We start from the raw sequence: 24,985 nt of genomic DNA on the forward strand, positions 1-24,985 counted from the left end.
AAGGGGACAGAGATGTGAGTGAGGGAAGGGAGGAAGCCTTGCCCTATGCACAGTTTTGTGATATTTTCACCCAAAAGATAATTGGTAGGTGTTTCTCAGTTGTCAGTAGCATAGGACTAGGTTTGTTTCCTGGTATTTCACTGGGTCTTTTAATCTCCCATAGCCTTGTGGCTGCCCCAGGCACATAAAGGCTTCATGTCCCCTGCTCTGTAGGGTTCAGGTTTACCATAGGAATGGGATGGAGGCTCAGAAAGGGGTTCTCACCTGCTCCTGTGGAGGTGACCGGAACTCCTTGGTCTTCCGGGCGGTCAGGGCCGCAGACATATTCAGGGCCTGCATGAGCTCATTGTAGCGGAACTTCTGATTTGCCTGGAGCTTGGAGACATAAATGTCGCCAAAGGCCACAATGGCCTCCACTCGGTGCTGTAGCTCACAGTCACAGAGATAGCTGAGGAGCTCACACATCTGTAACGAGTGTATATAAATGCTAACATAATACTTTATGTAAACTGGTGAAGCCCCTGGCATACCCATTTCACTGATGTTAACACTGAGACTTTGGTGCCTGATTTAAGTAACTGGTCCAGTGTCCCATGGGAAGCATGGAGCTATTATTTGAGTCCGAGTTGGCCTGAATCCACAGAGCAGGCCAGGAGAAGTGGAGGGAAATAAGCTCACTAAAGACAGAGTAAATCTGTCTGTAGAGAGAGAGAACAGCATTTCTGAGTATTCTCCCAGGGCTCTAAGCTCAGTACAGAAACCATCACCAAATTGCACTGTGACCACTGGCTCCTTCCTGACATCTGGCTCTTCCATTGTTTTTGTTTATAGGGACTGTTCTTCTGTGATTACTTCCTTAGGATTGTTATTACTAATATGATCACGGTTAGAACTTACACTAATAAGAAAAGCAATAGCCATAACTTATTGAGCACTATATGCCACACACCATACCAGGCACTTCCCAAATTTTATCTCCTTTAACCCTCACTGTGTTCCTGATATTTTCATTTAAGCGGAAGCTCTATTAACCCTCCTCCACTTAACTCCTCATGAAATTAATGGTGAGGAGGGCTCTCACCTAGCTGCACAGTCTCTGATGGATCTGCATACCTGTGTTCCCGCCAGGTGAACCAGGGCTTATGCCAGTCATACTTATGATTTTAACGACAATATTTAAAAATTACATGAGCCAATGAAATAAGAAAACTAAGTTGAATGACTGAGGGACATCTGTAAAAGGCAAGTTTTCAAAAAAAAAAAAAGCTAAAAAATTGAGAGTGAGTTAGACGACTATAAAAATTGGGGCAAATCGTAAAAATCTAGAAGCATTCTGCACCCAAGTTTCCAATGACCTCTAAGGCTGCAGTCTACTTTAAAGACCCCCAAACTGGCAACTATAGACAGTGCGCAAGACAGATGTCATCTGCACAAAAGAGAGGACTCTGTGTGCCACTCAGACTCACATTCAATCAAAGGTCCTACCTCTGTATTAGAATAGCACATTTACATATTTTAATACAACATTTAAGGTATATATATATATATATATATATATATAAATTTTGCTTCTCCTCTATATTCAATGTTTTAATTAACTGACCGCCTACCAATCCCATCACATTGGTTAAGAGAACTTCAACTGCAGATTATTCTAATATTTTATGATAAAGCATATTTCATAGTGTTTTATAAAAACACATTTTAATCTTATTTTTTTACTATATTATCATCCACAGTTTACAAATCATAAAGCTAAGGCTCTGATGGGCTACTGACTTGGCAAGTTTACATAGGTAGTTAAGCAGGGGAGGAACAGGAATTGAAATCCAGGAGCCAGGCTCACTCCATGGGGCAGACTGTTCCACTCCATTAACTTTCAGTTATCTTTTCTCAGTGCCCAGAAGACAAAAGTTGCTGTCTTCAGTGCATCACTGATGCTAGCTTATATCTGGTAAGACTGTGTTTTAGGAATTGTTGAGGTGTCCCTGCTGATGCCCTTTAGTCCCAAAGGGTAAAAGATCAGGGCAAATCCACCTCTGGTACCAGAAAAGCAATTCTAAAGCACATGCCTTCTTGATGAGGGTTGGTATTTTGTTTTGTTTTGGGGAGACTTAGGCAATACATTGTGTCAGAAATGAAAATGACCAGTGGGTGCCCTGAGCATTTCTGCTACTCTCCAGGTTCAGGCCAGTGTCCTGTCCCTGCCTCACTGCCAGGCTGTACTGTTCCCCTCCCCAGCAATTTCCAAGGGCAGAATCTTTGCTGCCCCAAGTTACCTGCAGCTTGACGGACTCTGGTAATCGGGTCTGTAACAAGCCTTTGACTGGAGCCTCCTTGCTGGCCTTTTCCCCAGCCTCCACTGCCTTCTCCTCTACCTGAGTCACTTCTTCCTTCTCTGCTCCCTCTTCTGTCTCTCCACTGTGCTCCCCAAACACAGAGGGATCGATCAGGAGGAGGATCTGCCGAACGTCATCGTCATCAAACACCCCCATGACCAGCAGCGTTCCAATGAGTTTCAGCACAGGCACAAACTGGAACTCCACTGATCCCCCAACAGGGTCCCGGATGTGAGCCCCACTGCATTGTACAGCCTCTGTCAGCATGCTCAGTGCCTTCGTCTTGAGAATCTCCAAGGGAATCTCTGGGCTCTGCTTCTGGTGCTCCTCACTGGTCATGACAACACAAGGGGTGGAGAACCTGAACCCTGGCTTGAGGCACGTTCTCAGGCCCACCCCAGGCAGCCCATGCCTCTTGAACTCGTCTGGGTACAGGCGGATTTTCCTGGTGGTGCTGTTAATGGGGATGATGTACTCATTCTTCATCATCAGCTTTCTCTCCTTAGCATTGGCCAGATGGATGCTGATGAGCAGGTCATAGAAACCAGACCGAAGGAGGCCGGGGAGGTACTTGTTATCAATGGCGTAGAAGAGCTGGGAGAGGTCCACGTGGCTGCACAGGGCATAGGCTACTCGGCTGTTTCCCAGGGCACACACGGCACTGTAGAGTCTCAGCGTGTGGTAGTGGAACTGCATCAGGTCCTCCTGCTCGCAGAGCTCCAGGATATCCACACACCTGAGAACGAGACAAGCAATCCCCCACTCCGCAGGGAGAAAAATGTGCCAAAATTCGGCAGAGTTCTTGCTCTCTGAATTCCCAGGGGTTTCACCCAGCTTAATGAAGAAAGAGGGAGCAGAAAGATGGTGGTGTCTCTGCCCCACCTTCTCTTACAGGTCGTCATTCCTCTCCCAGTTCTGGTCCACATCCCAGTTTCTGGTAATCCACCATATCTAATACAAGGCTCTCAAAAGTCTGTAAGACTTAAAAAATGATACTAGCTTACCAAACATTAAAGTCTTCCTTGTTATTGAAAAACCCAAAGTCTCAACATTGAAAACCATTCGGGTATATAACAGAGGTGACTGGGTCCTCTTATTTGTACACTCAAAGGGGTCTTCTGTTCTCTGATGGAAGATGCAGCTGAAGCCCTCCGTCAATCTACCATCTGCACATCTGTATAATCTCTGACCTGCCATCATCCACGGGGCTCCCCTTCCCCCCCAAAACAAACAGGCCATGGTCTGTTCAGAGAGGAAACACTTTCCAACCCCAGGTGAGTTGGCATAATCAATTAACTTTCTCTTTCCTGACTTTAGAGGTATGTTTTTCTGTGTTGTTCCCTTGTACGCAGGGGCCCAGGGCAGGGGCTCTGAACTTTGCTTAGATTTTCCACTGTCTTGCTCCTCACCATGGATCTGAGGACTCTTCAGAAAAGGGCTTATCTGGCTGGACTTCTCCTCCTTCTCTACACCAGCCTGTCTTGTCCTGCTGCTGCAGGATATCTAAAATACTTCCGCCCTCTATGACCTAATTTTTTTTAGTCTAAGAGATCAAGGGGTAATGTTATCCGTAAAAATAGAACTTCTTACTACGTACGGAAACTATATTAGATTTTTACCTATACGATCTCATTTTTTTTCTTCTCTTAGCAATCTTTTTGGGTGGACATTTATCTCACTGTATCAATAAGGAGACTGGAGCCTAAAGTGCCTGAATAACTTAGCCAGGGTCACACAGCCAGAAAGTGATAGTGCTGGGATTGAACCCAGGCCATAATCCAAGGGTACCTCTAATGAGGGGAGGCCAGAAGCCTGATTCTCGGTCTATAAGCAAGCTGGGTATGCCTCCTCCTTCCCCTTTTTGCCACCAGTAAGCATATTTCAGGGTCACACTAGGATTTTTAATTAAAGCATGGCAATGTTCCTGAGTGCAGGCGCTCGGAGCTACAGTGAGGCCCCGCAGCAGGCACATCGCAGGGAATAGCCTACTGTTTCTGAGTGAATAACAAAAGTGAGGAAGGGCAAGAAGGGAAACTGAGGCTTTGGGGAAATCGACTGTCATCTCAGGACTGAGCAGGGCTCTTGGCCAATAAGGATGCTTCTCCTTCCCTTCTGGGCTCGCTGGGCTTGCCTCGCCCTGTCTCGGGCCTGCCCCGTCCTCCGTGGGCCCCTCCACTACCTGTTCTCCTCGGGGATGTGGAGCGCCATCATCTGCAGGGGCTCCAGGCACTGCACCACCCAGCCATGGCGCTCGCTCACCCGCTCCGTCTCCACCTTCAGGAAACTGCTGGGCATGCGGCTCCAGAGCACAGGCTGGATGGTTTGGACGTCCAGGCGAGGTGGACACTGTGGAACTGGGTTCTTTTCTTCACTCTTAAATATAGCTGCCGACAGGGGCATTGCAGTCTGGGACAAGGTGGAAAGGCATTAGCAAGGAGGACACATGTGCAGTACATTCTCAGTTGCCAGATTATGCACCTGGGCCACGATAACTGATACAGTGAGTATAAATTAAAGAGACAAATGTATCCAGGGACCTCTAAGGCTTTCCTGGCATTGAGACCTTTCCTAATGGTTTATATGCACATCAAATAATTATTTCAGCACCCAACGGAAGTAGGGGAAGGGGAAACTGAGAACCTATGCTTTGTCTTATGAATTTCACAGATAAGTATAGGAGCCTGGGGGTGGGAGGCGTAGACGTGAGAAAGTGACAGATTCCCCTGTTTCCTGAGTCCTGGGATTCTCCCTCTAATAGTCAGTGTGACTTCTCTTATCATAGCCGTTAGATGAGGGAGCAGATAAATACCTTCAGCTTCCCAAGTTCAAACTGAAACAAAGAAGTACTCGTAGGCTGCAGGAAGACTGCTGGAAACACTTTGGTATTCGGCTCCACCTGGAAATGAAAATGAGACGTTTGCCCAAAATTATAAAATCACAGACGGCTAAATCATCGGGTGTTTTAACCAATGCCCCTACTCAAACTTCAGCTGAAAGAAGTCAGTTCACTGGCTAGTCATTCTTCACTGCTCAGAAACTGTCAGAGACCTGGTGCCTACTGATAGATACTGTCCCTGTTGCCCACCTTAAACACTTTCTCACCCTCTCTCCTTGGGGCTGAACAATCTCACACCCTTCCATTTTCTCTCAGATAACTGAAGCCAGTAGCTTTCCCCAGTGCTCAGGAAGACAGTCAACAGTGGGAGCTACTCACTTGCCATCAAAGGCAATGCCTGCTCTTGGTCACAGAACAATGTGACGTGCTGGCTCTTCATAGGGCATGGAGACACCGGCCCAGAAAAGGTGATAATGAAGGGTGGGGTGGTGATTTCAGTATTATTTTTAAAGGTGAATGGCCATTGGTCAGGCAAGCAGAGGCGGCCTCTTATAGCAGGGCTTCCTAACCTTGGGACTACTGACATTTTGGGCTGGGTAAGTAAGTCTTCCTTGTGGGGCTGTCCTATCCATTATAGTAGCAGTCCCCAACCTTTTTGGCACCAGAGACTGGTGCTCCTATGAGTCTAATGCCTGATGTTCTGAGGTGGAGCTGAGGCGGTGATGCTGGTGCAGGGGAGCAGTTGCAAATACAGATGAAGCTTCACTAGCTTGCCTGCTGCTCACCTCCTGCTGTGCAGCCTGCTTCCTAACAGGCCTCTTAGATGAGGTACATGGATTTATCTATTCATGAAATTGGGGCTCCACTTAGTATTTGCTCACTTTGAAGTACGGCTTTTGATCAGACTTGGAGCACCAAGGAGGACAAAATGGGACTTTAATTGCGCCACCTTTAAACAAATGCAGACTTTAGGAAATTCTTGCAACTTTTACAACCCACCAAATTAGAGGATGGTGGGTATTGTGGACATACCCTAAGGTGCTCCCCCAGTGAGTCACCACCTCGTGTAACCCCCTCCTCTAAGACCTGTGTGTTGTTTCCAGCAAATAAAATACAGTAAAAGCGAAAGGACTGTCACTCCCATGATTAGTTCATCATGATTAGTTATATCAGACTCTATCTCAGCAGAATGTAAAGATACTCTAGCTGGTGGTGGAGAAGTACATTGCCATGTTGGGAGAAGACCACGTGACAAGGAATTACATGGGGTTTCATGGGACTGAGAACGGTTGGCCCCTGGCTGCAGCCAGCAAGAAACGGAGCCTCAGTTTTACAAATGCAAGCAACTGAATTGTCAACAACATCCTGAGCTTAGAAAAGTACTTGGAGCTCCAGAAAAGAATGCAGCCTGGCTGACACCTTGATGGCCATCTTGTGAGAGCTTGAGCAGAGGGCCCAGTGAAGCTGTGCTCTGACTCCTGACCCATGAAAACTATGAGACGATGAATGAATGCTGTTTCAGGTTACTAAGTTTGAGTTAATTTGTTATGTGGTAATAGAAAATGAATACGGTGTTGTTTTTGTTTGTTTGTTTGTTTGTTTTTTGGTCAAAGTATTTGTTACAGGCTTCCTTTACATAACAAACTTCCTCAATATAAGATTTACTAAATATAAGATTAAAAAAACACACATTTTTATGGCCATGGCATAAAAGATTTCACGGTCCAGTGCTATGCATGATGAAGCAGGCCAGACTGGTTAAACCCTGGCCTTCATTCTAGTACACTGCCAGTGGGCTCATAGTTCGGGTGCAAACATTTGCTTTATCTCCAATGCTTCAAGTACCCATGGATGATACGAAGTAATAAATGCCTGTAAAACCAAAATGTAGGGACTGCTAGAACTGCCTCACTACGTCTGAAAGCAGCTTTGTTAAGGACATTCAACAAATAATTATTTAGTGCCTATCATACACCTGCTTTATGCCACACTCTGGGGCTTACAGCAATGAGACACGAACAGGAAATTCTGATCTGATCCTGGTGTGAATTTGGCCATAAGGCAAGATTCATACCTGGGATGTCCTCAGATTTCGTAAATATCCATTATATGGCATCTAGAACAATGTGTGTCCCTCAAGTCATGGCAACCTGAAGCACGAAGAGCTCTGGTGACTGAGAAAACTTTACCTAACTGGGCAAGAAGCCTATGTGACTCTGTGGTCTCAGGGAGAGAGGAATGCATGCAGTGGAAGGTTCCCTATGCTGAACTAAGTCATACCTGTACAGGGTGCTACTGGCTGAAGAAGGTGGCACATTTTTAGGTTCCTCACGACTGGCCCCTGCAAACTTTAAAACTACCCAGCCAGAGGCCAGTGCTCTCCTCAAACCTCCTTGCAGAGAGGAGGTGCCCTGAAAACCTTTAGGTGCCCTGGGATTACATTTATTTCTGCCCTGCAGAGAACACTCCCACCATGGTGAACAATGGAAAACTGTCTTCAGTCACTCGAGTAAGATGACACAAGTGTGGGCTCATGATGGGTGTACACGAGGACAAAAATAGCAGCTTGAAGTGTAATAAGCAGAATCCCAGATGGTTCTCATGTCCCTAGGGGTTACTTTTGTGGTCATGAATGTTATAATGCAGAAGGGATTCTGCAGAGGGAAGACCACTATCCAGTTGACCTTGACAAAGAGATTATCCTTGTGAGCCTAATCTGGTCACATGAGCCCTTAAAAAGCTGGTGTTATTTCCTGCTGGGGCCAGAAAAAGTCAGAGATATTTGAAGTATGAGATGAGCTGGACATGCTTTTGGGGCTCTGACGACAGAACGGGCCACATGAGAGGAATGTGGGCACCTCTAGGAGCAGAGAGTAGCCCAGACTGATGGTTAGCAAGAAAACAAGGACTTCAGAACCTCAGCCTACAACCACAACAGGACCCTGATGACAGCTGGAATGAATTTGGAGTGGATTCCTTCCAGAGCCTCCAGATAGCGACAGCTCAGTCTAACCGATGCCTTGATTTTACTCTTGTGAGAACCTGAGCAGAGAACCCGGTCAGACCTTCAGAACCGTGGAATAATAAATGTTTGCTGTTAAAAGCTGCTAATTTTGTGGTAACTTTTTAGGCAGCAATTAAAAAATAGAATGGCCTCCCAGCTGAGTCGGGCAGTTCGACAACAAATACCTAGTGAGTACTTGCTAGGTGCCAGGTACTACTTCACCCTCAGGGGACACAGCAGTACACGTAAGAGGCAGCCTCTGCCTTCAAGGAGCTTACACCCTGATGGGGAACTTAGATTTTAAAGAAATGAGCCGTGAGCCCAGATTTGGCGCGGCTGTGAAGTATAACAGATGTTTTCCCCTTTGTGTTTAAGGTACTTTTTATCACTGGCTGATCTATTTTGTCCTTGCAATAATAGACATTCTATTTCTAATCATCGGAGAAGATCAGGACCTAGGAACCAGCCTGAATTGAAAGATAACCCTGCTCATAAATCTGCATCTTATAGCTGGCTCACTTTTCAGAGCAGTGTGGCTGGGGTGTCAATAACTGACGAGTATGTCTCTTAAACATACATTTTATTTCTCATTTCTCCCATGATTGCATTAAGTGGGACAGGAAAAGGTTTTCAAATTGCATAGCAGTATTTAATGGGAAGCTTTAAAAATATTGTTTGCGAGAATCCTTCTCTCATTATTTTGGTTACTGGTCCTTTCTGAATAGCAAGCCAGTATATAAATATTGCTGCCCTGCTCCTCTAGAGATAATTGAAAAATGAAAATGGCTACAGCTGCAGAATAACAATTATCCCACTGCCAGGGGACCAGATGTGCAGCTGGACACATTAGCGTCTTGCCTGGAATGAGAAGGGGACTGGCTGGGTGTGAGCCTCCTGAGGTCCCTGCTCGGAGGCCTGGCTCTCTCCCGACTCACAGCAACATTCCTCAGGGCCGGAGGCAGGACTGGGACCACTGAGCAGAGGAATCAGGATTTATATGCATAGCATAGAGGCAGGCATCCTGGGGGTAGGTGCAACACACAGCTCAGAGAAGGCAAGCGACTAGGCCAATGTCACCCGGGAACTACTGTGAAAGATGGAATAAAACGACCACACTCTTTGTAACATCTCCTCAACATCATGGGCTTTTCCCTGAGGCAGGTTAGTCATGGCTGCAGTGAATGCCATGGGTTATTTATTTACTTAGGGACCTCCAAAGCTCAACTTGCCTTAAAAGTTATTAGATACTTTAGAGCTCTCTGCAGCTCAGGGAGGACCCTTCAGTCAAACTCATTTCAAAAGTTAATGGGAAAAAGCTAATGGATTTTGAAGGACAGCAGTAATGTATATAAGATCTTTTCAGGGGGTTGTGAGGAAGGTAGAATCTTGAGAAAGTACTAGAAGAGTAATACCTTACTTTTTGCCTCAAAGCCTGGTTTCACAAATGCTTCTTTCTGGGAACAGCCCACGGGTCCTCAGCTGTGGGACCAAGCCTGCTGCGTGGTGCTGATGATTCTACTTTTTTTTCCAGAGAAGGAGGTGCATGTAGTCTTACTTTCTACAGGAGGTACTGGAGAGGAGGCAGCTGCCTCCATGCCAGCAGGCTGGCCCTGGATCCCAGAAAGGGATTAGTCTGCCTCCACTCGGTCCCTGAGCATTTTAGATCTGGGACAGCTACCCTAACTCTCCCTTACTGATGCCATCTCTCCAACCGGGGTCAAATGGCTGCCAAGAGGCTTTTTAGCCTGGAGGCTGTAACCTGGGGCTAATTTTGGAATCCAGGGTTTTTACCCATTTATATAGCTGCCGGATGCTTTATATTTGCTGTAGTTAGCTAAGCTTCCTTAAACACTGTGTCATTGTCCTGAGTCAGTAACCTTCCAGAGCTTTTCATTTGGTATCAATACCTCCATACCTTTGTAAATGAATTTCTCACTGGTAACCATACAGGCCCCACACTGGTCTGACCATCGGTCCCTTAAACATACCTTATGCTTCTGTATCTCTATAATGCTTCCTGTGCCATTCTTCCACCCTAATACTCTCCCCTCTCTCCATGTGGAAATTTTTTTTTTTTTGGGGGGGGGGGCTTCAAAATCAAGATTTTGCCATAATGAACATATTCCTGAACATTTTTGATGGAAGAGAGCTCTTCCCTCCCTGAACTTGGATGAGACTCTCTGTCCACAGATACAAGACTCTCCTTCTACCCTTGGGGGATTGAGAAGGTTTCATACTAAAATTTAACTCCTTCTCTTAGCCTTTCCCAGGCATGCTCAGTGGAACTCTAGGCTTATAGAATACTACGAACTGCTAAAGCAAAAAAAAAAAAAAAAAAAAAAAGAAAAGCTTTTCTTGGTTAAATAACATGAGAAGTGCCAGATTAGACAGGTTTCTTTCTAAAGTTTTTCTTAAAGTTCATATTCATTGCAAAACTTCAAAAAGAAGATATAATAAATGGCATTTCCCAAGCTTACCTGGATATCAAGGATAAAAATCTTGCTTAAAGAAAATCAGGCTTCTTGTGCTTAAAGACAAGTAAACCTATAACTGATGGTTTCCCCAAGTTCTATCAGACTTCGCAGTCAATGACGTAGGGAAATGTTATTTCTATAAATGCAATTTTAAAGGACCCTGTAAGGAATCTGTAGAGAATGAGAATCACCCTTTGCAAAGGGAATACTCCCTAGCAAATTAATCAGTTGTTATGGGTCTATATTTTGAGCACGGATGTTTCTTAAAACAGGGAGTATCTCCATCCACCTTTTAAACCTTGCATTGTGTATAGCACAGATAACAAAAGTTGCATAAGAAACATTTACGGAATATTTATAGAGTAACTTTTTTGAGCTCATCACTAAGGAAAAACTGGCTTATGTTCTAAAAAGATGACCAGCATATCTGATCAACCAATAAATATGATTACCTTCTACCCCCACCCCCATTTTTTTCCCCCTTTTCTGTACAAAATGAAGTTACTTTGCTCTTTGTTTTCCAAGATGACTTGTGGACCAAGTGGGCTCATCACCCACATGCTGTGATGGAGATGCTGAATTTGGAGAAGAATGAAGGGCAGAGCCCTAAGCACCTAGGCCAGGGATGTTGCTGTATTGGCCCCAGAAGCCATCCCTACCTGGTAGCAGGTGCCAAGTTCTCTCCCATTGGCTGAGAAGGACAACATGCCCATTGCCAGATCCAAGAGGCAGCCGATCTCCAGGTCCACGTTGCTGCGACTTGATCGTTGGGAAGTGGCCACAATGTCCCCACCCCAGACCATGTAGCAGTTGCTGCGCTTTACACTAGGAGCCAAAGAGATGAAGGCACAGAATCGGGACTGCGGCAGTTTACAATTGGAACTCAGGAATGAAATGCCCCAGGCTTTCCAGTCTGCCTGCGGTAACTATTTTTCTTAAATCAATTCATTCAGCTTCAACCCAGTTTCCTCAGGCATGAACTACTCAGTTGAGGGATGTGGTAATCTATCAAGCTACTTCGATCCAAAATGCGAAACGTTCAGCTGACTGTTTCCCAGCTCAATGTCAGTTCACCCATCTGAAACAGATAATGGGCATGGTAGTATTCCCACCTTAGAGGTGGGAAATGGAGGCACAGAGAGGGTGACCACCATAGGCAGACTCAGGCATTTGGTATAAGAGGCAGGAACTAAAATCTGTATTCAGAGTCCTAGCCTAGCCCCAGTGTCAGCGTATCTAGAAACTGAAAGCCACATTTCTTAGAATGGCAGGCTTGGGTTATGGAAGACTTGCAAAGAAAGTCAAGTTGGTCCCTGATGCCCTCTCACCCCTCTGACCTATAATAACCTCCCCCATTCCCAGCTCCCTGCACTTCTGCCCCCTGTACTCTCAACTACTAGCCTGGGTGCTTTTCTCAGTTGGCTGCCTACCAACACTACCAACACTCAGAATGTAAACTCTATTGGAGGTGCCGTTAGATTTAAAAGGCAACTTTAATACCCAAAAAGCTTTTAAGTCTCCAAAGCCTGATTCCTTAATTGTAAGATTTCAAAACCTGGGTGGGCTTTAGAGAAGTGGCACAGTGGCAAAGGTGATTCCTGAGTCCCTTGTAACGGCTGTGGGCGGGGGCAGCTGATAGGGTCTCCTCCTGAGCCCAGTCCTAGGGTAAATGATCTAAAGAAAGCCACTTGCTTAGAGCAACATGAAGTGATCTTTCTCAGGTTAAACAAGAGAGCAGCCCCTTTAAGCATCCTAAGGTCAATCTAATCTTGGAAAGCCAAGGTTGATTAGAATTCTCCAAGGTTCCTCCCACCTCTACAAGTCCATCACTTTTCCCGTGACTGGAAATCCCCTTTGTAAGCATATTCACCTCCTGCCTTTCGCTCTCCTTTGGGGCATCCATTGGGCTGATTCCTTAGTGTGAATGCCCTCAGGCAGGGCCAGTGCAAGCTGCTCCTTCCAAAGAGTTATAGCTATTGCTAGATTTCAATAAAGGTTAAACTGCAGCCATGTTACTACTGCTTTTTAGTGATCAGAGTACTAAGTTCATTGCTGACTACTACAGAATTCAGTCAATAATGCATTGGAGCTGTGAGAGCATGAAGTGCCACGCTCTGGTCATATTTTAAAGAACTCAAACTTGAAATGCCTGAAAGCATCTGAAAATTGATCCTGTATTTATTTCTTGTTACACAAAACAAAGAATTATGGAGCACCTACTAAATTACTAGGTCTTATTCTAAGTGCTAATGGGTCAGTTAATTTTCATAATAAATGCTGTCACTGAGGCTCAGATAAATCAACTAATACGTCTGGTGTGGCTCAGCCAGCAAACGGGAGCCATCAACCCAGCTGGGATGAGCACATCTGCCTTATGCTTTTCTGGTTAAAGAAGAAAGCATGGACTGACTGGTCAACTACTTTTGCATACTTTGCTTTCCTCCCAACTTAAACCAGATGTTTATGGCATCTACTCTGGGTCTCATAACATGATAGATATCCAGTAATGGTAATAATAGCAGTTAATGTTTATTGTAGAGTTCACAGGTTGAGGTGCTGTTCTAGGTATTGTGTGTTACCTTCTTCGACCCTCACAACACTAGAAGATTGGAACTATTATTTTCATTTTATAGATGAGGAAATTGAGCCCAGGGAGCTTAAGTGACTGGTCCAAAGCCATACCTCTACTAAGTACTGGGGTCTACTGTAAAATCCAGGCAGTTTGCTTCCAGAGTCTGTGCTCTTAAACTTCTGCCCACAATTGTCCCTGACATAGCAATTGCACCTGACCTCTGGACACTGGTCTTTGATGAACCAGTAGCATGTAAAGAACACTAATTGCAAAAAACATTCCTGAACTTGAGAAATAACTTATTGCATCTCTACACATATGTGCACAGGGAAAGACTATTTAAATTTCAGGTAGACACAAGGCATATCTCTTAGGTCACCTCTGGGGTACAGCTGGCCAAGGATTCTTTGTCTGGTGGCAGCACCCATGGACTAGTGGGAGGGTATGCATATGCCTAAAATGTGTTTTCCCAAAAGATCCCTAATTTCTATTCAGTAGTGATTATTCATAACTTTGTAATGTCTTTTATGTTCTTTGTGCTTTCAGCCATGACAAACTCTTGGGGTGAGGAGTTCTGACTTGATCAGCTACTGTCTGATGTGGTACATCTTTTTATTTCTTCTGAAATGACTTGTCTTAAGCACCCAGGGATTTTTCTCTTCTTCTTCTTCTGATGTTGTAGAAATTGGGACTTGCCCGGAAATCATGGAGAAGAGTCTGAGATGGAGCCCAGACCTCCTAATTGTCCATTTGTATCTCCCATCCGTGTCATATTTTATACATGTGATGAAATTACCCACTATTTCCACTAATAACACTTCTCCTGTCATAGTAAACCCGTCCCCCTCCCCCCCGCATTTACTTCAGTATTTTAAGCTTGTGCTTCATTTACCTTTTTTAAATAGACCCTGGATGTTTCCTCCTTTGGGGGTATGGGGATTAAAGAGAAAAAGACTGTGGCGCAGGGGGAGGGGAGTGAGAAGACTCCTTACCTTTCATGGACCCGGCCTCTTTCATCCCCCAGAGTAACAGTCACCATACAGTTTTTATTCAGGTCAAACTTTTCACTGTATAAGTGATAGTCAGGAGTCACCCATCCGACCCAGACACAGGAGGGGTCCTGTCCAGCAAAGATGCGGATTGCGTAGTAGCATTGCTGGAGAGAGACCATAGAAGAGTGAGTGGCCCCCAGTTTGGGGGAGCATGCTCAGGAGGAAGAAATAATGCTGCAGCTCACATGGCCCCTTTCTTTAAAAGTACACACTGTTCGAGACATGCATTCCACTATACTCTACTCGCGACTTGGAGGAAGAGCTGACTAGAGACTTTGGCTTCCTTATTTTTCCCTTTTCTGTTGTGCTTTAGTATCTACAGCAAACACTTAATATACCACCCTTTGCTCAGAAGATGCTGCTGATGAAATAAATGGTAACTGCTTAGAATGCCTCCACAGAACCCTAACCCTCTCCTGGGTAGCAGGGCAGACCTGAGCTGCTGGGGAGAACTCTGCCCTCAGAGAGAGTAGTCGAGGCTCAGAGAAATCCCTCTGTACTTCCCACTTATACAGGGAAGTCCAGGATATATTTTTTTTGAAAGTCTTGAAAAACATGCTGCTAAAGCAAGCCTATATTGTGACCATACTTGCTTATGTGGTCTTTGGGCTCAATGACACGGTGTTGAGAATTATGGCAGTTCTTGGTGGGCATCATACCAATTTATGAAACATATCCTTATGTTATAATAATAACTAAAGCATTAAGTGATTGCTTCATCATTTTCTTCAAGAAACTGAGCACATTTATTCTTAATGAAGTTACATTTACTTGCGGTCTGTCATATTTTTTTGATTAAAAGATAAAAGGGTCAGCCAGACAAAATGGAGCTTGAACCTTGACACTAGTATCTATCAATTGTGTGACCTTTGCAAGTCATTTGTCTTCTCTGTGCCTCAGAGTGCATAGGTCGTCCATCTAACAGGGTTGCTGTGGGAATTAAGTGAAGAAGTGATGCAACAGGCCCAGCACAGCACCCTGCATATTTTAAGTGTGACCAGCAAGAATCTTATTCCTGATGGTAGTTAGCCTATAAACTCGGGACTGCAGGGGAACGTTATAAAATGGGTGATGTGTTTTTTCCAAAGAAATTTTTTTTTTTTTTTTTTTTGGTCAGATGCTAACAGAAAAGGAGAGAGAGAAAGAAAGAAAATAGAAAGTGTTGTTTTCTGACATTGTCTAGCTATAGAAAAGGGACCAAAAGCAACCTCCTCCTTCTGGATTGGTTCCCTGGCTCCTTCTCCTCACTTGATTACTTTCAACATTATTCCTGGCACTGCTCAGAGAGATGGGAGAGTTGACTTATGGAAGTTTACATAAAAAAGCACACAAAAGGATTTCGTTAAGACCCTCCCCTCCCCAACAGATGTTCATTTTAATCAGAAAGGCAGTGCTGGTGGGTCCCTGGTGGCAAATGGGCAACAAGTATACAACAATGTCCAATTAGATGCTCTAGGTTGAGCTTCTGTTTTACACAGAATTGTCTTTTCTTCCCTCATTTGAGAAATGCCATAGACATGTTTTGGAAGCATCAAGATGGATTTTAAAAGACAGAGTAATTGGCAATTAAAATGGTTCTCAAGACAGATCTTTGCTGTAAGGGGCATATTACCAGGCACAGCAAAGACTCAAATAATTAAAATCAGAATTGAGCACTTTTACTTACTGTAGTTGCTTGAGAGAGTATTTCTTGCATCTGTTTCCTGGAGGGAAGATAATCCATGTTTTAGTTGTTCAGCTGTACAGAGAATTCCACAATTCTGACAGGCAATTGATCTACCTTTAATGACGAAGGCAAGTTTAGGAAACTATTTCCAATACATGAGTGATTCAAATTGGTCTTGAGACTTGTTCATCTGTACACTGCTACTACTAGCCAGAGCTATGACTTCCAACTCTTGGCCCTCAGCCCAGGTGGTAAGTTAAAGCTGGTGGGGAGGGTGTTGAAAAGATTGTAATAATGTAGGCAGGGATACCTCTGAATACATTCTCTTGTTCTCTTGAGCAGCTGTGCTTGTTTAAAACTTGGTAGATAGTAAAACTCTAGAGCAGCGGTCCCCAACCTTTTTGGCACCATGGACTGGTGGTGCTCCTATGAGAATCTAGGCCTGATGATCTGAGATGGAGCTGAGGTGGTGATGCTAGCGCTGGAGAGCAGCTGCAAATACAGATGAAGCTTGGCTTGCTCACCTCCTGCTGTGAGGCCAGGTTCCTAACCGTGGTATCAGTCTGTGGCCTGGGGGTTGGGGATTGCTTCTCTAGAGAACACCTGGACAAGACAGCTCTAGACAATCAAACTTACATCAAAGATGAAAAATAGACATTAAAGAAAGACTAGAAAGTATATATTCCTTATCAGAGAGGAAGCCCTATTACTCATCAGTCACATGGCTGCTGGATTGGACACTGGCCATAGTTATGCAAAGAAAGGCAGCATTTGCCTCCAGAAACTTCTAATTTCAGACAAAAGAAACAACAACTGTGCCCTCACTTTTCACTCCAAAATCAGTAATTGTAGATTGCAAGGAGGCTAGGGACTCAGAGGGATCAGGAAGAGTAGAAACTTTTCCATTAGATGTGGCCCTGCTTAGCCTGATTGGTCCCCCAATTATGCATTGCACAAACATACATGTGGGTGTACACACTCACTCTCCTTTCTTTGCTAGACTGAAAGCGCAGAGAACCTTACCCACAAAATTCTAGTTGTGCTGAGGTAAAGTAAGACACAGACGGAAAACCAACTTTATAGCAGACACAGTGAGCACCTCTGAGAGCTGGAGGCCTTGCCCTCACCTTTTCTGGAAAGCTTCGCTGTCCAGACAGGGGCTGTGGCTGAAGGACGAGTGGCACTCGACGGGCATGCTCAGGCGGCAGTAGATCATGCTGGCATTGCTATTCTGTGTGCCAAACGTCTTGTGGGTCACTTTGAGGCATGGAGGGCTGTCCATGGTGCCATCGATCCTCACGACCTGGAAACACCATGGGTCCTTACCTTATACCTTAAGGCCTGACCTTGACCCTGACCCTCCTTCCCTCATTGATATTACCTATATCCAGGCTTTCTGCAAACTACAAAAGTTGTTACCAGTGAGGACCAAACCATTACTTTCATGATCACTTGGACTCTGCCCTATAGAAAATAACAGATCTACCTCTACCTAGAGAAATTATGGATTTAAAAACACACCCCTGGGGTTTTCTGCAAGGTCAAGGGTAGAAAACAGGCAGGTACAAGACAGAGGGACAGAATCTGGATGATGCAGCATGGTGTCCACTGAGGCTGATCTTTTAGGTCAGGGGGCAAGTGGCTAAAGAAGAAAAGCTTTCCAAAGATTTCCCTTGTCAGTGAGCATGAGAATATCTAAGGGAAAGAGTGCCAGATAGCTCAAATCTCAAAAGAGAAATCACAGTTCCCTCAGAGGGTTCTGCTTCCAACCAGTGCATTTCCCATTTCTGCCACAGCCATAGCCTGAGCACTGAGGCCCCCTGAGGCCCCTTTAAATACTAGAGAAATTCCCAGTGGCAGCGCCAAGTGTTACAGGGAAAGGAGGTGGAGGAAGAGAGATCAAAATGGATTTTTAAAATGTGTCTGTGGGGTTGAGGGAAAAAAGGAAGCCAACTGAGACTTATAATAATGTTCTTGTGATCTACATAATTCTTGCGTTCTAGAGACTAATTTTTATCCTGGGGGTCTGAGTATGCTTAAATATTTTTTTCTGTGGTTTGTAATTTTTCTAAGGGCAGGGGCTCTAGATTCTATCAGTTTGTCAAAGAAGTTTATGACCTCCAAAAGTTTATGAGTCAGTTTTCTAAAATCATGATCAGGCAGGAGTCAGAGCAATAAAAGTTTCTACTGGGTAAGACTGTGGGGGAAAGAGGGAGATTAAGAGTTAATGCTTACTGAATTTAGATTGGAAGGTGAGTAAAGGGAATTTATAGTCAAGTGGAAACAAGCCACTGAATCTAATGCTTCAATGGAGCTGATTTGTCTGACTTTCCATGAGCCCTCTCCCCTCGTCCCCTAACACACACCATGAAAAAACCATGGTGGGTACAAGCAAAACAGAGGCAAGCAGATGAAGAAGCAGACCCCGAATCAGGCTCCTTACAATCTGTGGCTCCACTCAGCTCCTCCTGCAAGATGCGAGCATTATCATCAACTACTTATACCTCAGCTTAAAATGTTGGAAACGGTTCTGTAGAAATTTCACAGGGCCTAAACGATATCAATTTATGAGTACAGAGGAATCATGTTTGGGACTTATCATCTTAAGTGTAGGTACTGACCTTTATTTGGGAAACAACATTTAAGGTCTCTGAGCACTGCATTGCTATGACAATACCAGTATAGGACTGTCTGGAGAAAACACAGTGGCCCAAACGCTTGGGGACTGATCTGCAAGGCTACACCTGCAACGTGGTTGCTATTTGTAAGATGCCACTAAGCTGTTTCAATTAAGGCGTCTGCAACTACAACTCAAAGGGGCAGAGAGGAGGCTGGTGAGCAGCCAGGGCATGAACTTAGGTAAGCAGCTGCCTGATGACAGGAGCATTAGTGGGAGCTTAGTGCCTTGGCCCACCTGCCCTGCCAGGGCCACCCACGACGTATAATGTTACCTCTATATGTGGATGATCCTTTGGCACATTGACAAATGTTGGCAGGCGCTTGCTGAACCACATTGCAACATCTCGGTTCATGTTGACAGCAAAAGGCTCAAAGCCCTCTTGGAGGCCGCACATGGTATAAAACTTGAAGGTACTGGCATCCATCCCGAGATTCATGCGGCCGATCTGAGACAGTCCCAGAGAGCAGATGGGCACAAAGCCTGTAGAATGGCGAAAGAGGTCCCTGCTTCAGCCCGCAGTACCATCCCAGGAAGCCGCAAGGAAGCCAAACATTTGCTTCCTTAACAGCTTTGAGTCACCATCAGAAAGATGGGACACCATCCTTTGTCTTTCTTCCTGGCACATAAACTCAACAACAGGAGCCACATGGAGGCTGTGGCTGCTCTTCACATACGAGAAAGAAAAGTAGTTTGGTTCAAAATGATTTGAGGAAAAAACAATCATCCAGCCAAGATTATTCTTAAGATGTAAACAGTCATCAGCTAGAAAAGTAAAACTGGTAAGAGAAAAAGTGAAATTCCTTATCTGTACCTTAGTTAAAACTGCTATTGGGCCCTTAGGGAAATTTTAAATACCACCCAAAACATAAACACACAACAAGCCTAAAGAATGACTTAGCGCAAACTGCCTTTTTCAGGTATCAGCATCTTCCCCAGTGAAATAAGAGCTCGAATGCTCCTTCCCATTTTGAGAGTTCGACTCTATGAAGTTATAAATGGTAACACCAAGGCTTTGCTTTTTAACCAGAAACATTTTACAAACTCCCATCCTCCTAGCCCACTGTTACAGGCCCCACTAAGCAGGAGAGCAAGATTTTTGAACAGGAGCTATAAAAAACTCGCTTCACTTCCCTCCCATAGTTCTTGCCTTTCCAAGCTTCGTCTGTATTCCTGTCATATTAAAAAACTGCCACGCAGAATAGATTAAAGCAGAAGTTCAAACTGTTTGCTGTTCTTCTTTCTCGGCTATTTATAAATCATAATTGTGGACCAACAAATCAGCAGAGCTGGGAAAGCACTAATTATCCAGGATTTTGGAGGATGAGAGAGGCAGGTGGCTGAGAGCGCTCGGAAAGAGAGAAAAAGCTCCAAGACCAGTGGCTAAATCAGAGGTTGGATAAGGAGTAATTTAAAGGCCAATTTTGAGAGAATTTACCTTCACCGGTAAGAGCTTTGGATTATAGAGAGTAGGGTCAGAATGCACTCTTCCTAGCATGAGTGCTTATATACTGCTATCTAAGCCACACAGTTTCTATGTAAATAAGTCACATGAGTGACAAGTAAACCCCTCACAGGCTAAGTTGGTTGCTTTCAGAAATGATACACTCATTTAGGACGCTATTTAATACTGTTTAACGTAATTTCAAAATAAGAGAGCTTTAATGCAATTGTTGCAGAATGAGGGTGATTTCTATACAGACAGCTTCCACTCAAAGCCACCAAGGACTGAGAGTAGACTGGCGGCCAGGCCCTCAGGAGGAGAAACGGACAGGTCAATAGAACACCTATTCATGCAACTGTGCTTCTGGCATTTTTGTGCTAGGGACTCAGGTAGATAAAACCACCTCCTTTCTACAGATTTTTATAAATAAGGAATCTTTGGAAGCCTGACTCAAGTATGGAATAAGGTTTGCTTGTTGGCAAATATCCCGAGCCCCCTTTGTGACAGAGGGCTCTGCTATGTGCTATGAGAAGAAGTGAAGAAGGAAGAGGAAACTGTTCTGATTCTAAGAAGCTTATAGATATGGAAAATAGAAGCATGAATGTCGTGCTCTAAAAATCCCAAGAGAGTATTTTGTTTTTTAAGGGGGTCAGGGGTGGTTAAGTCAACCATAAACCTGCTGCTACAGTACTTTATCTAAGAGCCATGATGATGAAATGTTCTAGCCCTGATATGAGCAGAGATAGGACATCTTAAGAAAATCTCTCTTCTCCTTTCTTCTCTATTACCTTGAATGGTGGAATGAGTGAGCAGCAGGTGTAAAAGCCTGAGTGGGAGAAGCATGGATGAGGACTTTGAATAACTCAGGTCACATGAATAACTTCCAAGTCTGAGACCTACTGACAATGTTAAGATATGTACAGAAGAAACGAAAGGGGATATTTATATGGAACCCCTTTTCCCTAAAGAATTCAGGCTCCTTATCTTTCCTAAGCTACCAGTAGATGGGACAGCACTTTGCTGAGGACAAAATTGAGGATGAAACCAAGGTCATGGGAAGAGCAAGTGACAAACTAGAATAAGATTCTACACCCTCTGACTCATAGACCAGCTGCCAGTCAGCATGCAAGAGACGGGATTAATGTTACAGGGGGTGATGTCCCTGATTTAAGCAGTAGTCATGCCTCAGGGCAGGGGGCTGCATTCATTACAGGGTACAGTGCTATCCCTACAGGGCAGAAGCCCTCTCTGTATGGGGGAGTGCTGAACAGTGCATGAGAAGTCATGGATATGAAAGCATGGGGAGGGAAAGAGTGTTGGGGACCCCCTGGGGCTAAGTGGGCACAGCTGGGACAGCGCTATAAAGCAGCTGCTGAGAAGCTAAATCCAAATCCTAAGTCAGAAAAGAGAAAACCCCCAAAGGACAGAGGGCAAAGATAAACCCTTGTGAGGCATCATCAGCACTTCGCTCCTGGGGGACACTTAATAACTGGATACATTTCATCAGCTCCCTGCACTTGGCCTTCAAGAGACTCCAGCTAACGATCTCTCCATTTCTAAAACTCCTTTACTTGAGGCATTAAAATTTCACTTAACTTTATAACTCTGCATGATAGACAAGGAGGAAGAATGAAGATAAAGCTTAACAGCTAGTATTAAGTACTTTCTAAGTGTCAGGAACCGGGCTTAGGGCTCTACAAATTTATCTCATTATTATGTACATTTTACGGCTAAAGAAACTGAGGCTTAGTAAGTTTAATAACTTGCTCAAGGTCTGTCACCTAGTAAGTGGCAGAGCCGGCATGTGAATAAGGCAGCTTGAGAAGCAGTCCAGAGCAAGCAATGGGGGCTGAGGCCAGGATGCTGCTTTCTAATTCTTATCCACAATGACTTACTCTTATTTCTCTACTTTTCGAATGATTTTCTTAAGTGTCATATAGTTGACCAGTGTGCCTCTAGATCAGGCAGCTGGAGACCGACGACCATAATACCTAAGACCAAAGACTCCAGGACACTTAAGGAAAAGGGGCTACTTATCTACTTCTCACAGTGGCCACATGGTTCCCTAGAGTTGCCCAGGATAAAAAGTTCCATTTGGTAAGGCCGCATGGCAGTACAGTGAGCACTGATGCTCATAAACAAGGATTTGTACTTTGCACACAACCCAGTTAACCCATAGCTGCAAATGAGACTGGAAAAGTGAGAAGACAGAAAAATAAAGGGAAACAGAAATACCCGCTCCCTATGTGCAGCTAACAGATGCAATTCTGCTGACTTCTTTGAAAAGGTTTGAGGAGAAAATCTGCAAGCACTATTACCTTGAACCAAATGTGCACAGAGTTCTTGATCCGGCAAGGGAATGGTAAAAACACATACATGCCCTTAAATATTGTAGAGGACCCCAGGTTCTGACAAACTGCGTGTCACAAGCCTCATGCTGATTTTGTGATTAGGAAGGGAGACAGTTAGGAGGTCATCTTTTTATACTTCAGGAGCTTGGAAAGAAACCAGTTCTCTAGAAAATCCAAACCATGGATCTATTTTCAATCCATTTCAAACTCAAGAAGGACATGAGAGCAAATCATTACCAGTAACAGAAAAACATCTTGGAGAGAGAAGGTTAGATGACCGCCCAGACCATTCCTGGGTGTTTCTGAGCCTCAATCCAATCCAACAGCATGTGTTTTACTCCTTAATTTACCTACTTTTGTGCTAAGCCCAACAAAGGTGGAGTTCAGGGACAGCGCTGAGATGGTCGCCAGCCTTGCAGAAAACAGAGGAAACGAGAAGCTTGTTTCCCCTGTCACAGCCACCTTCTGAAGCATAGCACCCATCTGGAGAAAAGATGACAGGGCAACCCTTGGTACGAATGTGTTTGCATGCAGATGGCAGCGCTACTTCTGGCAAGTAAGTTTCATCTGCTGCCTATGGAGGAGCTGCCAGCAGAGCTGGGGGAGCTGTTAAACTCTGGCAGGCCAATGGCAGGGACGGTCCAGGAATCTGCCCCTGCAGATACCAAAGCTGTAACAGGAGCTGAATGTCCCTCAGGGGAGTGGCTGGTAGAGAGGAAGAACAGGAGACTGGCACTAAAGCCTCTCCAGCCATCATATTCTGAAGTCTGGCAGGATGTACATGATTTTATCTTCCTTTCCTTTAACTAGAATAAAAGAATAGCAAAGGTTTCATCACGGAAGCTTCTGAGCTTCTTGAAGCCTTTAGGTGACAATATTGAGAGTTGTAATGGTTCAGGCCAAGGATCAGCGTAGGGAACAATGATTAGAAAAAAATCTAATGAGACAGATAATAGTATATCATCTATGATGCAGAAAAGGATGGAGATAACTTATAAATAAGTCGGAGAAAAAAAAATGGCCATGAATATTAATCCTAGCCCCCATTCCTTCTCTTAAAGGACTAAAAACTTCCCACAGCACAACTCCCACTGGGCTAATGGCCTGCAGTGTGCCTGGAAGGCTGACGACCAGAACACAAGCACATAGGGGATTTTGTTTTAAGGGGGCCGCGATGCACAAAATGTTTTATTTTACACAGATGCTTTTCCCAACAGCTCAAGGCAAGAATTACTGCCGCTTTTCACTTTATACAGCAACAGAAAGATGCTATATGGTTATTCCAGGCCTCTGGGCTATTGTTATTGAAGAATGGCATGCAGGCTCTCTTTCAACTGCCCTTCCTGAGCCATTGCAGAATTGAAAGAGCCTTCCAATTATCTTTTCTCTGTGTTATTAAAGTGTGATATGATACTACAGTATAATGTGTTAACACAACAGTACAATTCTATCATAAAACAGCTTCCTAGTAACAGACTTTGTTATTCTGAAGGTCAAATCAAGTCCCTCTACATAAAAAGTCTGTCTATGAGGCACCTCTTTCATTCCAATACAGATGAACTCTAAAAGCAGAGTTATCCTAAAACATTCCTCTTCTTTATAGCATTCCCCTGCTCAAACCCTACAACAGCCACCTGCCCCCCCCCCCCATGTCTTAGAGACTTAAGTCCAAGAGTGCTTGGCTCAGATTAGACAATAAAAGTACCCTGAATGAAAAGACTGACTCTTGGTATTCAAGGCTGTCGTCTGCACTTTGTCTCTCTTTCCAGCTTTGTCTTCCATAAGTTCCATACACAGATCTTCCAAACTATTCCACCTTTTCCTGCAGTTTCCTGATTCCACAGCAATACTCTAGTTATATCTCCTGAGGGGAACAGTCTTCACCTGAGAGGTAGATATCTCAGATTCTTTATTTAACATTCAGTGCCAATCCCATTCTTACATAAGATCTTCATTCTGTATTAGCCATTTTCCATTTCTAACCTACTGCTTTGCATTATTAGTTACATTTTCATATTCTCATTTTATTTATTTTACAGTTAGAAGATGAGTTAATACAGCTACTACTTTTAGTTATATGTACGTACAAAACACCATATGTGGCTCTCAGAAAAATTATTAAAGTTTTAGGGTACTGTTGGATATACGTGTTGCAAACAATAGGTATCTATAAAAAGTGTGAAAGTGGTTTATAAAGCTAAAAACCAAAGTCTCTTGTCTGAATGATTTCTGATTCAGTAGGTCTGGTGGAGCCCAAGATTCTGCATTTCCAACAAGTAGACCACATTTCGAGTAGCAAGACTTTGGACTTCACAAAGTTCTCATCGCTCTGTACAACAGACAAGAGTCTCATCTCTTATGTTGAGCCAAAGCCTCATAGAGGTTACCTTTCCTGGTTCATGCACAGGAGAGCCAGGGAAAAGTCTCTTGTCTTTGGACTCCTTCTGCCCCAGGGAGCTTTTCCTTGGGGATTAACCTGAATCTTCTAGTTTTTGATTTTCCTTCATACCTCAAGAAGAGGTCGCTGCCTGTGGTGGGTCTTCCATAAATATCTGTTTCCTAAGAGCGGT

The 24,985-nt window shown here is 44.3% G+C and overlaps 1 protein-coding gene across 1 annotated transcript in view; it reads right to left on the minus strand.

The window, feature by feature from the left end:
- Positions 1 to 24,985, minus strand: part of RYR3 (ryanodine receptor 3) — a 464,873-nt gene that overhangs the window by 154,336 nt on the left and 285,552 nt on the right. The window contains exons 28-36 of the mRNA XM_016160800.2: positions 18,895 to 19,103; positions 17,071 to 17,246; positions 15,944 to 15,980; positions 14,218 to 14,381; positions 11,313 to 11,478; positions 5,149 to 5,235; positions 4,519 to 4,745; positions 2,280 to 3,075; positions 265 to 465 (exon numbers count right to left, since the gene is read on the minus strand). Coding sequence (XP_016016286.2) covers positions 265 to 465; positions 2,280 to 3,075; positions 4,519 to 4,745; positions 5,149 to 5,235; positions 11,313 to 11,478; positions 14,218 to 14,381; positions 15,944 to 15,980; positions 17,071 to 17,246; positions 18,895 to 19,103 — 2,063 coding nt within the window. The remainder of the gene's footprint in view (positions 1 to 264; positions 466 to 2,279; positions 3,076 to 4,518; positions 4,746 to 5,148; positions 5,236 to 11,312; positions 11,479 to 14,217; positions 14,382 to 15,943; positions 15,981 to 17,070; positions 17,247 to 18,894; positions 19,104 to 24,985) is intronic.

Source organism: Rousettus aegyptiacus, unplaced genomic scaffold (assembly GCF_014176215.1).
Source record: "Rousettus aegyptiacus isolate mRouAeg1 unplaced genomic scaffold, mRouAeg1.p scaffold_m13_p_3, whole genome shotgun sequence".
Classification (NCBI taxonomy): Eukaryota; Metazoa; Chordata; class Mammalia; order Chiroptera; family Pteropodidae; genus Rousettus; species Rousettus aegyptiacus.